This window comes from Cyprinus carpio, chromosome B10 (assembly GCF_018340385.1).
Source record: "Cyprinus carpio isolate SPL01 chromosome B10, ASM1834038v1, whole genome shotgun sequence".
In the NCBI taxonomy this organism is placed as follows: Eukaryota; Metazoa; Chordata; class Actinopteri; order Cypriniformes; family Cyprinidae; genus Cyprinus; species Cyprinus carpio.
Genome location: NC_056606.1, coordinates 11,900,251 through 11,915,746, shown reverse-complemented (window position 1 = coordinate 11,915,746; position 15,496 = coordinate 11,900,251). Strand labels below are relative to the sequence as shown.

The window sequence follows — 15,496 nt, the reverse complement described above, 5'->3', positions numbered from 1 at the left end:
GGGGGGGTGGAAGGACCTGGGGATGTGGGACCTGGGGGGGGGGGGGGGTTTTCATAGTTCAGTGGTGCGGCCTGGAGACTCCGCATTATCCCACCAAGTTCGGGAGCGAGTTCAGCTTCCTGACAGCCTGATGGATGAAGCTGTCCTTCAGTCTGCTGGTCCTGGCCTGGAGACTCCGCAGTCTCCTCCCTGATGGCAGCAGACTGAAGAAGCTGTGTGACGGGTGAGTGGGATCACCTGCAATGCAGAGGGCTTTTCGAGTGAGACGGGTTCCATAAATGTCCTGGAGGGAGGGGAGAGAGACACCAATGATCTTCTCAGCTGCTCTCACTATGCGTTGCAGAGTCTTCCGGCAGGACGCGTTGCAGGCGCCATACCACACAGTGATGCAGCTGGTCAGAATGCTCTCGATGGTGCCTCTGTAGAAGGTGTAAATGATGGGGGGTGGGTCTCTGGCTCTCCTCAGTTTGCGGAGGAAGTAGAGACGCTGCTGTGATTTCTTGGCCAGTGCTGCGGTGTTGTTGTCGTCCAGGAGAGGTCCTCTGTGATTTGCACACCCAGGAACTTGGTGCTGCTCACTCTCTCCACAGTCACAGTCGCACCGTTGATGGTCAGAGGAACATGCTGAGTGTGCGCTCTCCTGAAGTCAACAACAATCTCCTTCGTCTTCTCCACGTTCAGAGAGAGATTGTTGTCACTGCACCACCCGGCCAGGCGGCTCACCTCGCTCCTGTAGTTTGTCTCATCTCTGTTGCTAATGAGACCCACCACAGTTGTGTCATCCGCAAACTAATGAAGAGGTTGGAGTTTGTGTGACGGTGTGCAGTCGTGGGTCAGCAGAGTGAAGAGGAGGGGGCTCAGCACACATCCTTGGGGGGCCCCAGTGTTCAGTATGATGGTGCTGGATGTGTTGCTGCCGACACGTACTGCCTGAGGTCTTCCAGTCAGAAAGTCCCAACAGCCAGTTGCACAGCGAAGTGTTGAGCCCCAGCTCGACCAGTTTGTGAATGAGCTGTTGAGGGATGATTGTGTTGAATGCTGAACTGAAGTCTATGAACAGCATTCTGACGTATGAGTCTTTTTCCTCTAGATGTGTGAGTGCTGAGTGGAGAGTAGTTGAGATGGCCATCATCGGTCGACCGGTTGGACCGATATGCAAACTGGAATGGGTCCAGGGAGGGGGGGAGGGCAGACTTGATGTGGTGCATGACTAGCCGTTCGAAGCACTTCATGAGGATGGGAGTAAGTGCAACAGGACGGTAGTCATTGAAGCATGATGGAGATGGCTTCTTCGGGACTGGAATGATGGTGGTAGCTTTGAAGCATGTGGGAACAACAGCCTGACTAAGTGAGATGTTGAAAATGTCTGTGAAGACATCAGTGAGTTCTGCTGCACACGTCTCTCAGTACACGCCCAGGAATGTTGTCAGGACCCGGAGCTTTGCGTGCATTGATCCTGCTGAAGGATCTCCTCACGCTGTCTGGGGTCAGCATCATCACCTGGTCACTGGGAGGAGGTGGAGTCTTCTGTGCAGTGGAGCTGTTTTGTGCCTCAAAGCGAGCGAAGAAGGTGTTCAGCTCGTTCAGCAGAGAGATGTTGCTGTCACAGGTCCGCTGTGGGGGCTTGTAGTCCGTAATGGTCTGTATCCCCTGCCACAGGCTCCGAGTGTCTCTGCTGTCGCTGAATTGATGGGCTATCCTAAATGATCACTCACACTCATCACCTCAGAAAACACATAAAAGTTTGCCACTCACCATACCAAAACCCCCCTAATGAAATGCTCCTTCACAGTCCTTACCTTAGGAAATATATAGAGGTGGGCTACTCACCAGATCAGAATGGCTGGTATGAGCGATAGGCCTGCAGCCAGCAGGAAACTAAACCCGGAGAACCAGGAGAGAGTAGCTGCACAGATGCTGCTAAACATCTTAAATGAAAGACCGATGCTCAACATCTCCACAAAGACTACACACACACAAACATGGCACCTGTACACAAACACACAGCCATCAATAATTCAGAGGTCATGTGAAATGGGAATGTTCTACTTTTTTGGGGAACTCTTGCATTTGTTTGCTGGGAATAAACAAAAAACTGTAACAAATTAAACGAAAATAAATTTGATTCTATTCTATTCTGTTGAGATTCTTCCTTTGCTCCGATCCAGACACTATTTTGGACATCATGGATTGCAGGACAGGAGTTGGCATGATGGACAGCAGCAAAGGTAACCTCACTGCAATGAATAAAACATAAACCATTGTTCCACCTGAAAATAGACCATCCAGCCACCCATTAGAAACTCCATAAATGCCCAAACTCAGTCTTACCCAGGAACATGAGCAGGGTAGACTTTGGAAATGCTGCCATGATGAGGCCAGCTGCCACAGACATCAGCCCAAGCGGGATTATAGGCATCAGGCAGACAGCGGGACAGCAGACAGATGGCAGCGGAGAGAGCCGAGCCATAACACTCCAACACAGAGGAGTGTTCAGCTCATACAAGATGAAGACGAACATGCCACCCTGCAGGGCTACCTGTGAGGGACACAATCAATCAGTCAACAATCAATTAATCAATCAATCAATTACAACAACAACAATCATCATCATCATCACAGTTCTTAATTTTTTTCCCCCTCATTTTTTATTATACCATGAGACTTGATAAAAATACAGTAAAAACAGTAATATTGTCACATGTATGTTCCCATTGAGTTCCTTTTCCTTATTTGGTCTTTCCTGTTCCTGTCCTCGTGTGAATTGGTTATTTGAGTCCAGGTGTTCCCCGTTTAGTTTGTATTGTTCCCAGGTGTGTCCCATTAGTTTCTGAGCATTTAAACCCTGGTGTTGTCAGCTGAATTTTCAGCATGATTACGCCAGTCTTCAGTGTCACATGATCATACAGAAATCATTACAATATTCTGATATCCTGCTCAAGAAACATTTATCAATATTGAAAATAGTTGGTCTTTTAATTATTATTTTTTTGTTTAAACCATGATACATTTAAAAAAAATTTTTTTTTGAATAATAGAAAGTTCAGAAGTGCTGCATTTACTTGATTTTGATAAACAAATGTCCTTACTGTCACTTTTGATGAATGTATTATTTATTTTGCTGAATAAAAGTTCTCTATCAAAATAAATAAATAAAAATAGAAAAAAAAAATTACTGACCCCAAACTTTTGAACGGTAGTGTATCATTAAAACTATACTACCTTTTTAGGCCTTATATACTTATTCTTATTTATTTTTAAATACTTCATTTTAAATATTTTTTGGTGTTCATCTTAATTTCTATATATTATTTTTTTAAACTATAAATTATAAACATTATGAAATATAAAATCGCAATTATGAGAAACGGGCACAATAAGAACATATAAAATCACACTGTGGGTTATTTATGTAATTATCCATTAATATTTTAATTGACTTCCACTCTATCGACCCCAGAAGGCTTTTAATATAACCTGTCAATGTAACTGGTTTGGAAGCCTCCATTATTTCTTATATTTGCAATTCCATGTGGTGCAACTAGAGGCACAAATATTATACACTGTATTGTCACTTCTGATGTATCACAAACAGATGGAGCTTGTGAATTATATCAGAATGATCATAATCACCCTGAAAAAGGCAAACGCAGCCAGCATGAGCAACAGCACTAAATTCCTTCTTCATTCAGGGGCCGCAAAGAGCAGGTAGGCACACTGCAGATGGGCAGTAAGAGACTGGCACAGTTGGTAAATTGAATTTTTGAAATCTAATATTATATTGTTTCAAAAATGTTTTTAATATTTTGTTTTATTGCTAATATCCAGACGTTTGTTTTTTCCCTAAATGGTCAATTTAGGGAAAATTAATTTTTCTAGGAACTTAAAAATAATATTCATAATTTCAGCTATATTGGTATATCAGTAAATCAATGTTGTTGTAAAACAAAGCAAAGCAAAGCAAAGCTAAACAAGACAAAAACAAAACACAAAACAAAAAACAAAAGAATTACTGTCCTAATATAGGCCTAGCTGTCATTGTCATAAAAGATAACAGCAGCTTGGGTTATTATTCATCAGAAACAATCCAATTCTTTTTCATTTTTACACATTTTAAAGTTATAGATTCAAAGTTAATAGTAGCTAATTTGTTGTGTTACTTAACTGTCACACACCATCATAAATTAGATCTACAGTACATAAAAGTCTTCACATAAAAAAAGAAGAATATTAAAAAAAAGAAATAACCGTCCTTTCAAGAAGCAGAAGAATCCTACCACCTGTATTATGACAACAGCTGTTGTTTAATCAAAGAAACTATACTAACGGTTCTCGTTGTGCTGCTCAGCTCAAACCACAGCCTATAGTACACACTGCAGCAGAGGGTAGAATAGATCATAAACATGGCAAACGCATCAGAAGCACACCACCCATCCCACTTCCTGCTCTACACCGGCAAAAAATAACAGGAGAGGTGCTTGAGAGGACATAAAACAATTCAATCAGTGGCAAAAATCTTTTAATTATAAATAAAGTTATGATAAGAGAAATCTTTCCATATTTAAAGCATTATGTTCCTTCTTCAAATCCACTTGAAATGTCACAGAACACAGCGAACAGAAAGATCACTTAATAGCATGTTGTGTTCCGATCTGATTATTCATTTGGGACTTAAGAGCCTGTAAGACAGAGAGTTCCATTCCTAACGAATGTTTGTCAAGACTATAAAATCCTCAAAGGATCACACACCCTCAGGAAACGTATGTGTGTTTATGTAGCACAAAGAAGGAAGGAAGTCGAAACAAGTAAAGGAGAATTGGAATACAATAGGTATAAAATGTATTTGGACACTTCAGTCACATTTAAAAATGGTAGAATGTCATCGTATCTGATAAAATACCAAACCAATTGCCATTTATTTGAAAGAAATAAAGCACCTACAATATATACTATTGAAGTTTGTCAATTTAATTTGACAAGGAACATTCTTAGCACTTTGTATTACATTCTGGCAAGGTGAATAAACTTTCCTCCACGAAGGTTAACAGAATGTTCATTCAAAATAGCGCTGTCAAATCGATTAATCGTGATTAATCATGATTATTCGATATGACATCCCTAATTCAAAGTTATCAGGTCTTTAATAACATTCTCAAATTGTTTTAACATCTGTTAAACATTGTTCGTGGAACATTTTTACTGAAATGTTTAAGTTAAAACATCAATCTAATGTTTTTTAAACATTACTACTTTCTTCTTTCAGATGATTTTGACTCGAGAACATTCAAAAGTAACATTCATTCATTAAATGAAAAAATGTTTTGTAAACGATTCAAATATTTGATGTTTTAAATGTTCAGCAAACATTCAGAAAGAATGTTTTAAAAAATTAAATGGAATGTTAGTAAAACATTCTAAAAAAAAACATTTTTGTTAGCTGGCTAATGATAACAAATAAGCAGAAAAGCACATGAGCATTTTCTTTTGAAACATTTTAATATTCATCCCCACCCCCCATAGTGAATACAAATGAGTTATATATAAATTCTTTCCATTCCTTATATTTTCTATGCTACAGTTACAGCGTGAACTATCACAAGTTGAAAACGTACAAGGGGAAGGAATGATCCATACAAGACAAACATGCATCGATTACTGTGCACTACAACACAATAAATAGCTTACAAACGACTGTAAATCCAGTCAGAAAAGACATAATAGAAGTCAAATGTTAGTAAGTAGACAGATGGACAAATTTCATTCAGTCCAAAAAGTGACTCCACCACTCCCAGTTTACATTGACTGTCAGTATGTTCAGGGGTAAGTTAACATTCAGTAGTTTAGATGTCCACAGGACAAAGAGTCAGTGTGTCTTAGAACAGGATTCTGTTGTTTCATATCATTCATTATAATCTATGGACTAATGCCATAGTGAAGGTCATCTTAAGGGCCATAGAGAAAACAAAAAAGGATGTAAGTGTACAATTAAATACATATTTACTCCTTTTAGTAAATGTAGATTAGTAACAATTTTGTACTTTGTTATAAACCATAGCAGGTGCAGATTGAGGTTGCTGAGGTTTTTTGTTGAGACATTAATTTAGAACATGAATACACAATATGTAAAAAAAGTCAAACAAAATTAAAATGGAAAATTAAATTAAATACTAGTAAAATCAATCTAGTTTTAAAAATAAATCTTTAAAAAAATGAAATAAAACAAATAAATAAAAAAAGCAAACAAATCTATCTAAAGATGCATTTATTTTCTTGTATTAAACCAGATATTAGAAGCATATTACCTGTTTGTTAGGTGGCTATAATGTAATAACCTTTTCATTTTTGCTACTTTGCACAATAAATGAAGGCAAAACAATTAAACAATAAATAACTACCTGCTGTTAATCAAAAAAATGTTTTAATGATCTGCTGTTGTTTAATAAAATGTTTTTATTTTTAAAAACGCTTTAAAATGTTAAACTTTTTTGGGTGTGGTATAAAACGGTATTGTGCTTGACAGGAAACATCCAGAAAACCCCTTAGAATCTGTGCCAGAGTAGCAAAAAATGAATAACAACAAATCATTTCTATCACAGTGACAGAAGCAAATGAAATTAATTCAAAAAGCAAAGCTACATAATTTGAAAATGCATTGAAATTAGAATAAAAATACATTTCACAGTAATTAAAAAAAAATTATACTGTAAACAATAGTGTCTCAAATGAAGAAAAACATCTGCAAATACATACTTGCTGTGTGTGTGTGTGGATTTTTTTGTAGATTGCTGGTCTTGAATAGCAGATTATTGTACTTCTGTGTATGATACCCTGTACAAGCACCATCTGATAATAGAAAAAATATTATCAGTGAAGAGTTTACAAAAATTCCCATTTGTATCAAAAGTGTCAAAGGTTGACCATTGAAAGATGTATCAATTGTAGAAACACACAAACAAAAAAATGCAAGTCCAAATTTTCTAAAATTTTAAGAAATGGCCTCTTTGTTTTGAAATATCAAAACCCACTTTGCAAGAGCAATGTATTATTTTTCATTAAAAAAAATTATAAAATAAAATAAAAAAAACTCATGTTTTACTGAAAAGCTGAGAACTGCCTTTAAAACAGAGCAAAATAATTTCCCTGAACTTTATCATACAACATTTAAAGACACAGTTACATTCTTTTCTAGTTCACTCATACAGAGAAATCTCTCTGTTATGCTACTCTCTACAGAGGTAATACAAGAGTTAACCAGCATTACAATAAAGATAAATCCAAACATACGTTCAACTACCATATTGTACCTCTGTAAAACCTTTACACAACACACCTCTGACAGGTGTGACATGAAGAAGACACTCCTGTCCTAGTAGTTATGGGTAAAATATTGTCCTCAAACATTCCAAAAACTCATCCTCAGGAGTCCGAGTATCTACGCTAACATGACAACTATCCTAGGATTCACATTAAGAATGGAAGACTTACATCACATGCACATCAAGTAGCAAAATGTCCATTAAATTACAAAGTACTAATAAAAATTACAACTACAATTTACAACAACATTTCCTGTAGTCGGTATCTATACATTTGCTTGATCTCCCTGTTTTATGTCATGCATGAAGTGAGAGCACTTGCTTTTGTCAGGTAAGTTAGGAAGAACAGACTTGATGCTGAAGAGTTTTTTGTTTTGTTAACCAAGCAACCGGTAAAAATGGGCACAATGAATCTGTGCCAGCGAAGGTGTCATGTCATGTCAGCAAATTGATTTGTGTATGAAGAAACACTTGCTTTAAAAAGCTGGTTTTGATATTAGCTGGATTTGTCTTTTTGGAGGGTCCAGGAAAACTGTAACTGCTCATGCACCAGTGCTAGGCATTTCAGTTTGTTAAGACAATGTGAAAAGGCCTTTATACTGCAAAAATCATTTTCTTAATAGTAATGATATTTCACAATATTACCATTTTTAAAGTATATTTTTATCAAATAAATGCAACCTTGGTTAGACTTCTAAAAACATTTTTAAAAATCTTACTGAGCCCAAACTTTTGAATGGTCTACCTCCTTACGAAAATGTACCTGTTGGAACTTTTTCACGAGTCGCGAAATACGTAACAATAAGTACATATGACTGCAGTTTCCAACAGAAATGAACACTTGAGGCGTCACAACATTGAGCACTTGTAATCGTTTTCGTACACAGTTATGATGACAGCTCCATTTGGTATGGTTTCCGCTTTCTTGGTTGCTCAGCTGATATGGAATTGGACTTAAGATGCGGAATCGTTGGGTATGAATCCCGTCAAAAACATGACTCACAATAAAAGAGTTGAAAGATGAGAGATCGAGAATGAGAGAAAACAAGCTACAATTAAACAGCATGCTTGCGATTGTGTTTTTACGTCACATTCACTTTTGTTCATACTATCAAGTATGTTTAGGTGTACCGCAGATAGTATGTTATTTTAAAACGCCACGGAGCATTAGACTTAATAGCGCCACTCAAACAGACATTTCAAGTCAGAACTGCAGTGACAACTACAAAACCAATGTCACATGAAACGTACCATATGTACGTTCATCTGTTCTGGGGGAAAAAACAAACAAACATTCTTTTAGCGCCACTCAGTGGACATTTCACATCAAATATGTCACGAATTGTACATAGCGGTATGTATTTCCTGTCTTGTGAAAAAATTCCCGAAGGTACGTTTTCGTCATGTATGGAGCCCCGCACATGACATGCAGGAAAAAATAGAAGGCTAAATCGTGTGCACAATTTACTATTTCGTTCCCTTGATTTATAAATTGTGCACACGATTTACTAATTCTTTCCCTCAGTTTGCTAAATTGTGCACACGATTTATAAATCGAGAGAACGAATTAGTAAATTGTGCGCACGATTTAGCAAATCGAGGGAACAAAATAGTAATCGTGTGCGCATTTTAGTACATCAAATGAACGAATTAGTAAATTGTGCGCATGATTTATTTATTTTTTCTTGCATGTCATGTGCGGGGCTCCATAGTCATGAGATCAGGTTGCAAATGGTAGTGTATGTATATATGTATATTTGAAGTTATGCTTTAAAAAATGCCCATGGGGATAGGATAAATTTTTTTATTAATAATATGCTCATTTTTTAAGAATATTTTGATAACTTTACTGTAAGAAAAAAATTAAGAAAATGACATCTTGCAGTATATATGTCTTGACTAATTCGAAACATTCTAAATCAGAACTTGGGAGATTTGTAAAATCAGAAGACATATCGCATAAAAAAATAAACCAGACCACAAAAAATGCTGGTGCATTTATCTGTAGGAAGAAGGTAGGGCAGAAACCTAAAGTGCTTTTTGTTGTATAAAGTTCTCGTATGTCATTTAGAAGAAACTACAGACATTTGTGTCTGTACAGCATGTTTTAAAGTCAAAGTTGAGCTACTTCTATATACACAAAAACGGTCCTGCCTCCATGCAGACCAAGCATTGCTGGCAGCACATCATGAGCATTAGCATCATTAGCTCTTTCATTCTGATGCTACGCATTTACAAAGTCCGATTCTCAGAGACAAAAAAAACTTTTTTGCGTTAACAAACGGAAGTGACAAAGGCTGTCTGACCATTCGGGTTGACATTATCTTAATAAATAAAACCTGTTTTCTAAGAAATGGTCTGCACGCCCAGAAAATGGGCGATGTGACTGGGATTCAGTAAAACAGCTCATCTGGGTAAAGTGTTGGCGTTTGGGATCCGGGCAGGGGACGAGCGTGCTGCCGGTGAGCCTCTGAGAGTGGGCGTCCCTGGTGCCGGAGAGGGGCCAGGAGAACAGGAGTGTGTGGGGGTCCCAGGACCCGGAGAGTAAGGGTAAGGAGGGATATCAGGGCCGGGGAAGAAGGCTCTGTGGATGGGAGAAGAGGAAGGCGACAGATGGGGACTCGTCTGGAGAAGCCAGAGCAGCTCTTCATTGTTGCGGCTCAGCCGTTTCTTCTCGTTGGTCTCCTTCTCCACATACTCCTGAAGGTTCGCGTTCTCCTCAGACAGTTGTCTATAAATATAGGAAGAAATAGTCAGGGTTAGTCAAAAGTCTGGCTATGCAAGACCTTAATTCACCCAAAAATGAAAATTTGCTTTAATTTACTCACCCTCAGCCATCCAAGATGGAAATGAGTTTGTTTCTTCATCAGAACATATTTGGAGAAATGTAGTATTAGATCACTTGCTCACTAATGGATCCTCTGCAGTGAATGGGTGCCGTTAGAATAAGAGTCCAGACAGTTGATAAAAAATCCCAATAATCCAGAAGTAATTCACACAATTAACATCTTATTAAGTGAAAAGTGAAGTGTTTGTAGAAAACAAATCCATCATTAAGGTGTTTTAATTTTAATCGTCACTTCTGGCCAAAATAATCCATAATAATACTTCCTCCAAACAAAAAAAATAGCTCATGCCCTGTTGTCCAATCACATCAAATCCACTGATATATTTGTTCAGAATTGTTTTTCCTTGTAAACAGTGATTGATCTGTGCATATTTCTCTCCTGATTCAGACCAGACAACTTTTTCACTGGAAAACACCATATTATGTATAGAGGACTCATATTTTAGTATTTTGAATGTCTTGATGGATTTGTTTCTAGCAAACTCTTAGCTTTTCACTTCACAAGATGTTAACTGATGAACTGGAGTCATGTGGATTAGCTATGGATTATTGTGATGTTTTTATCGGCTGCTTAGACTCTCATTCTGACGGCACCCATTCACTGTAGAGGGTCCATTCAAGTTACGTTATGCTAAATCTCTCCAAATCTGTTCCAATGAAGAAACAAACTCATCTTGGATGGCCTGAGGGTGAGTAAATTTTCAGCTAATTTGAAATTTTAAGCGAACTACTCCTTTAATTCAAATACTGTAGTCACCTTGACACTGTGAGATGGCGATCAATGCGGGCCACCAGGTCTTCATTCTGCTGCTGAAGCACCTGGACCCGCTCCTCCAGATACAGGTTCTTTTGGGCCTGCTCGAAGAATCAAGTGAACACAGAGCTCGACATTAAATTCTTACACAAACTTCCCCTGCCTGCAAAACAGGGGTCTGAAACGTGCTTCATGTGAGGAAAAAAACAATGAGAATTCATAAAAGCTTAAAGGAAAAGGGAAACGCACGCCCTATTTCTACATCATAAATAATATAACATCCATCAAATGATTGATTATTTAACATTCTGCACTATGAATATTCAATTGTATTTTCTTTTGTTTTTATGTGCACTGTTTTCTTTTATGCCGCAGTTTTTCTTTTACTTGCATGATTTTTTTTTTCCTGGCACAATTTTTCATATACAGTTTTAATAATTTGTTTTTATATTATTTTTATATTTATTGTCTTATGTTTTCTTCTTTCTGCCAGTAGTGTTTTATTATTTGTACTGTTTTTTTTTTCTGCAGGTGTTTTCTCTCACCTGCACTGTTTTCTTTTTTACTGCAGCAGTTTTTTTTTTCAGCACTATTTTTCTTTTTCACTGTGACAGTGTGGAGGGAAAACTCTGTCCTCTTCTTTACTTTAAACCGCATACAGGAACACGCTAGACTGCACTATTCTCCTGCACAGTGTGTTTATCCTGCTCACCTATTCATTTGGAGCTTACCACTTTCTCCAGATGACAGATCTTCTTCTCCTGGTCATGAATTTGCTGGTTCTTCATCTCCAAAACCTCCTTCAGACTCTTCAAGTCCTCCTCTATATGCTGATATGGCGCCAGCACATCCTGCAAATACATTTACGGTACTTACTTTCAGTGTTTGTGTGCCTATATTCAAGTATCCCTTTCTAAATGTCTTAAAGAAACATACCACAATCTGTTCATCAGTGCTCTTCCTCAGAGCTTCTTCAAAACGCTTGGCTTTATCTTTCAGAGTCCGGTTCTGGAAAGTCAGAGTGTCCACTTGGTCCTAAAGGAAATGGTACTGTTACTGATGAATCTATTTGGATGATTTGCAAAAATGTCAAACCTTTGTTTACTCAACAATCACCTGAAGCGAGAGGCGCAGTTTCTCAAAGTCCTCTTCTAGACTGGCCTTTTGCTGCTCATGGGCTTTCCTTAAGTCTAAAAGAAATGAATGCAGAATTTTAGTTCTTCTCCACATTTTTGTCACATTACTATGAAGACACTAACCCCTCATGGTCCTGGCATGCTCTTCCTGCAGTGTTGACATAGTGATGTTGTGCATGGTCTTCAGGTCTTCAAGGGCAGCCTCATGGTTGGCAGTCAACTCTTCAATCTAAACACAAAGCACACAGTTGAGTCTTCAAATTCATGCCATCTTAAATGTATTTCCCCCGATCCTCAGCGAGACGCTCTGACCTGTTCCTGGTGCTGTGTGCACAGCTCCTCCACCTCTGATTGGTGCTCTGCTCTGAGATGGTCTCGGTCTGAAGCGTGCCGTAATCTCAGGTTCTCCTCTACGGTAGCGAGTTCAGACTCCTGCTGGACCTGTAACTCTCTCAGCTCCCTCTCAAAACACTCCTCCAGCTCTCTCTTCTCCTTCTGAAGACGCTCCCAGCGAGCTGCGTTAAAGGCTAGGCGATTTGAGAAACAGAGTATATGGATTTAAATAACGCAAACCTGCTTTTATGTTAGTAGTTTATGGGCACACATGAACCTCTTTGAACTCACCCACTTCATGTTGAATCCGACTGAGTTCCTGGGACAACTCTCTCTCCTTCTCCTCAGCATTTTCACTCTGAAACATACACACACACACAGGTGTGCTTCTGTGAATTGCTGAATTACTTTTATATTGACCAAACAATATTTTCTATCCCCTAACCCTAAACCTACCCCTTACAGAAAACCTGTTTGCATTGTTACACTTTGTAATAATATATATATTTTTATAATTACATTTATTTATCAGCATTTAATACACCTTCCTAATACATATAATATCAAAAAAAATAAAAAAATTTTTGTTTATATACCTTCCTCATATTGCTAGTATCTCAGCATGTAATCCTTTTTTTGAATACATAGCAAATTAATTTCAAGGATTGCATTTTTTTTTTATCTAAATCTAAATAATATCAAATGATAAAAACCCAAATAGTGCAATAGTGTTGTATTTAAAACTGACAAACATTATTAACTAAACACACAGACATGTCTGTAAATGTAAGATGACAAACAACAAAGAAATGATGATGCAATGGTGCAGAAACATTATCACCCTTGTGTGCACTTAACAGTACAGAAAATGAACAGTACAGTACCACCCTGATTATGAAAAGCACTTAGAAATAACACATATACAATAGAAACTAATGAAATGTGGCTTGCTTGCATGCTGGAGTCGGCAGGCGTGGGAGAAGTTTGCAGGTTACTGACATACAGATTCTGTCTGTAAATGCTTTTACTGCTAAACAGATGAACAGGAGTGCATGTGGAGGAGAGAAATGTAATTAATATTAATGTAGTATGTGTGGGCATTAAGCTGGAAAGTTGAAGAGAATAGGTTTTTATCTTTGGATGTATGTATATTTTAAGCAACCGTGTTTCTGACCTCCACTGACCTCTTTAAATTTAGTAAAGTTAGTATGCAGAGACATTTCAGCAGCAAATGTAAAGCTTAAAGCCACTAATGAACAGCAGGTGGCACTGTGCTTCTAAAAATGTCTGTATTTATATTGTTTATTCATTTAGCAGATGCTTTTATCCAAAGCGAATTACAAATATGGAAGGCAACATATGTGATTCATCCTAAGGAGACAGCGATATGCTTGATACTGACTCAATGGTCTGCTCTTGCACACAGTTACCTCAGCCTTACATTCATGACAGATTAGATAAAAGGCTGTTATTTCTGTTTTGTTTCAGTTTTTTGCTGTTGTATGATCAGTTTCTAGCGGTTGAGGTACACTGTATGTGTCAGTTCAAGGAGGCACTATGTCAGTTAATGGTAGTGAATGCCTAGTGGTTGAGGCTTGACATGGAAACACAAACATCTGGTGTAGTTGTGACATGTGAAGGTCGTAAAATCACTGCGCCCTTGAGCAAATTATTTGATCGCAGGGTTTGTACCAGAAAGGATGTGGATGTAGTTAGTGTACTGTGAATCATGTTGGATAGAACGTACTGTATCAGCTGAAAAACTACAGTTTTCTAAATATTTTCATCCAATTCTCAAAATAAATAAATAAATAAAATTATTGTTTTATTTGATACTTTATTTCATAGTTTTGATAATGTTTTTATGACTTTACTATGAAGATAACAAAATAGAATATATATTTATTTCATAGTCTTGATGACTTTATTATGATTCCAAAATGTGTAAAGTAGTAATAAAAGATAAGCATGCACATAAAATAATATAATATAATAATATCATAAAATATAATACATTATTAAAATACGTTATTTTATTTTATAGTTGTGGTGATTTTAATCTAAAATGTATAAAGTAATAATAATGAAAAAGTCTGTTATAATGTAATATAATATAATATAATATAATATAACATAATATAATATAATATAATATAATATAATATAATATAATATAATATAATATAATATAATATATTAGTTGTTTTATTTAATAGTTTTGATGATTTTTTAAGATTCTAAAATGTGTAAAGTAATAATAATAATGAATGTTTGGCCAAATACATTTTTAGCTGAATGTAATCTTTAAAAAATACCTTGAGGGAGAAGTGCTGAGTGCAGATCACAAAGACCTCCAGACTCATGCTGGTTTTCTTTAGTTCTGTCTGAAGAGTGTGTAGTTGCCTGGCCTGTTCTTCACAGCGACCCTGCAAGAGCTGCATCTCTTCATTCCTCTCTACTTCCTCTCGCTCTTTTTCTTTCTTCTGCTCTTCTTCTTTTTTCTTCTCTGGGCCCGGAGAGCCAGTACGAGGCAAAATCTGCATGCTTGAGCCTCGGATCACCACTGTTGCCCTCTGTTGCCTCTGAAGGACTAAAGCGGGAAACACGAGAGAAAAAGCACTAAAAAATCAATTTCATTAAACTCATCTCAGAACAGCCCTGTGTGAATAAAATGGCCTCTATAATGCTAAGACACCCAAGGGAATCCTGCATGCTTAACAACCATAAAACAATTTACATAAAGCTTTACCATAATTTCTATACCTAACTGGATTACTTGAACCCTCTATAAGTAAAGCAAAGGGACTATTCAAAGACTAGACTGTTTTCATTGTAATGTAAAATGAGGTCTGTGACCCAAAGCTAATGGAACAGTGGCTAAACAAACCATAACGAATCTTATAGTTCAAATAAAATAATGGAAGAATTGTTGTGCTATATACTTCCAATTCACAATGCATGGATTACAAAGGATGTATAGATTAGTTACACCACGTCAGCTGAATCCCTCATGGAAGTTACATAAAGACATTATCAATTATTATGCTATGTAGATAAATGTATACTTGACAAACCAAGGATTTAACATTAATAAAATTTAAAATCAAGC

The 15,496-nt window shown here is 37.2% G+C and overlaps 1 protein-coding gene across 2 annotated transcripts in view; it reads right to left on the bottom strand.

Moving 5' to 3' along the window:
- Nucleotides 1-9,065: 9,065 nt before the first annotated feature.
- Nucleotides 9,066-15,496, bottom strand: part of mtus2a (microtubule associated tumor suppressor candidate 2a) — a 68,291-nt gene continuing 61,860 nt past the window's right edge. The window contains exons 7-15 of one of the 2 annotated variants that reach the window (XM_042732518.1): nt 14,703-14,977; nt 12,679-12,745; nt 12,367-12,581; nt 12,178-12,283; nt 12,035-12,108; nt 11,855-11,953; nt 11,650-11,769; nt 10,922-11,022; nt 9,066-10,047 (exon numbers count right to left, since the gene is read on the bottom strand). In XM_042732518.1, coding sequence (XP_042588452.1) covers nt 9,723-10,047; nt 10,922-11,022; nt 11,650-11,769; nt 11,855-11,953; nt 12,035-12,108; nt 12,178-12,283; nt 12,367-12,581; nt 12,679-12,745; nt 14,703-14,977 — 1,382 coding nt within the window. In that variant the 3' untranslated portion in view covers nt 9,066-9,722. The remainder of the gene's footprint in view (nt 10,048-10,921; nt 11,023-11,649; nt 11,770-11,854; nt 11,954-12,034; nt 12,109-12,177; nt 12,284-12,366; nt 12,582-12,678; nt 12,746-14,702; nt 14,978-15,496) is intronic. The other variant, XM_042732519.1, reaches the window with a different exon arrangement.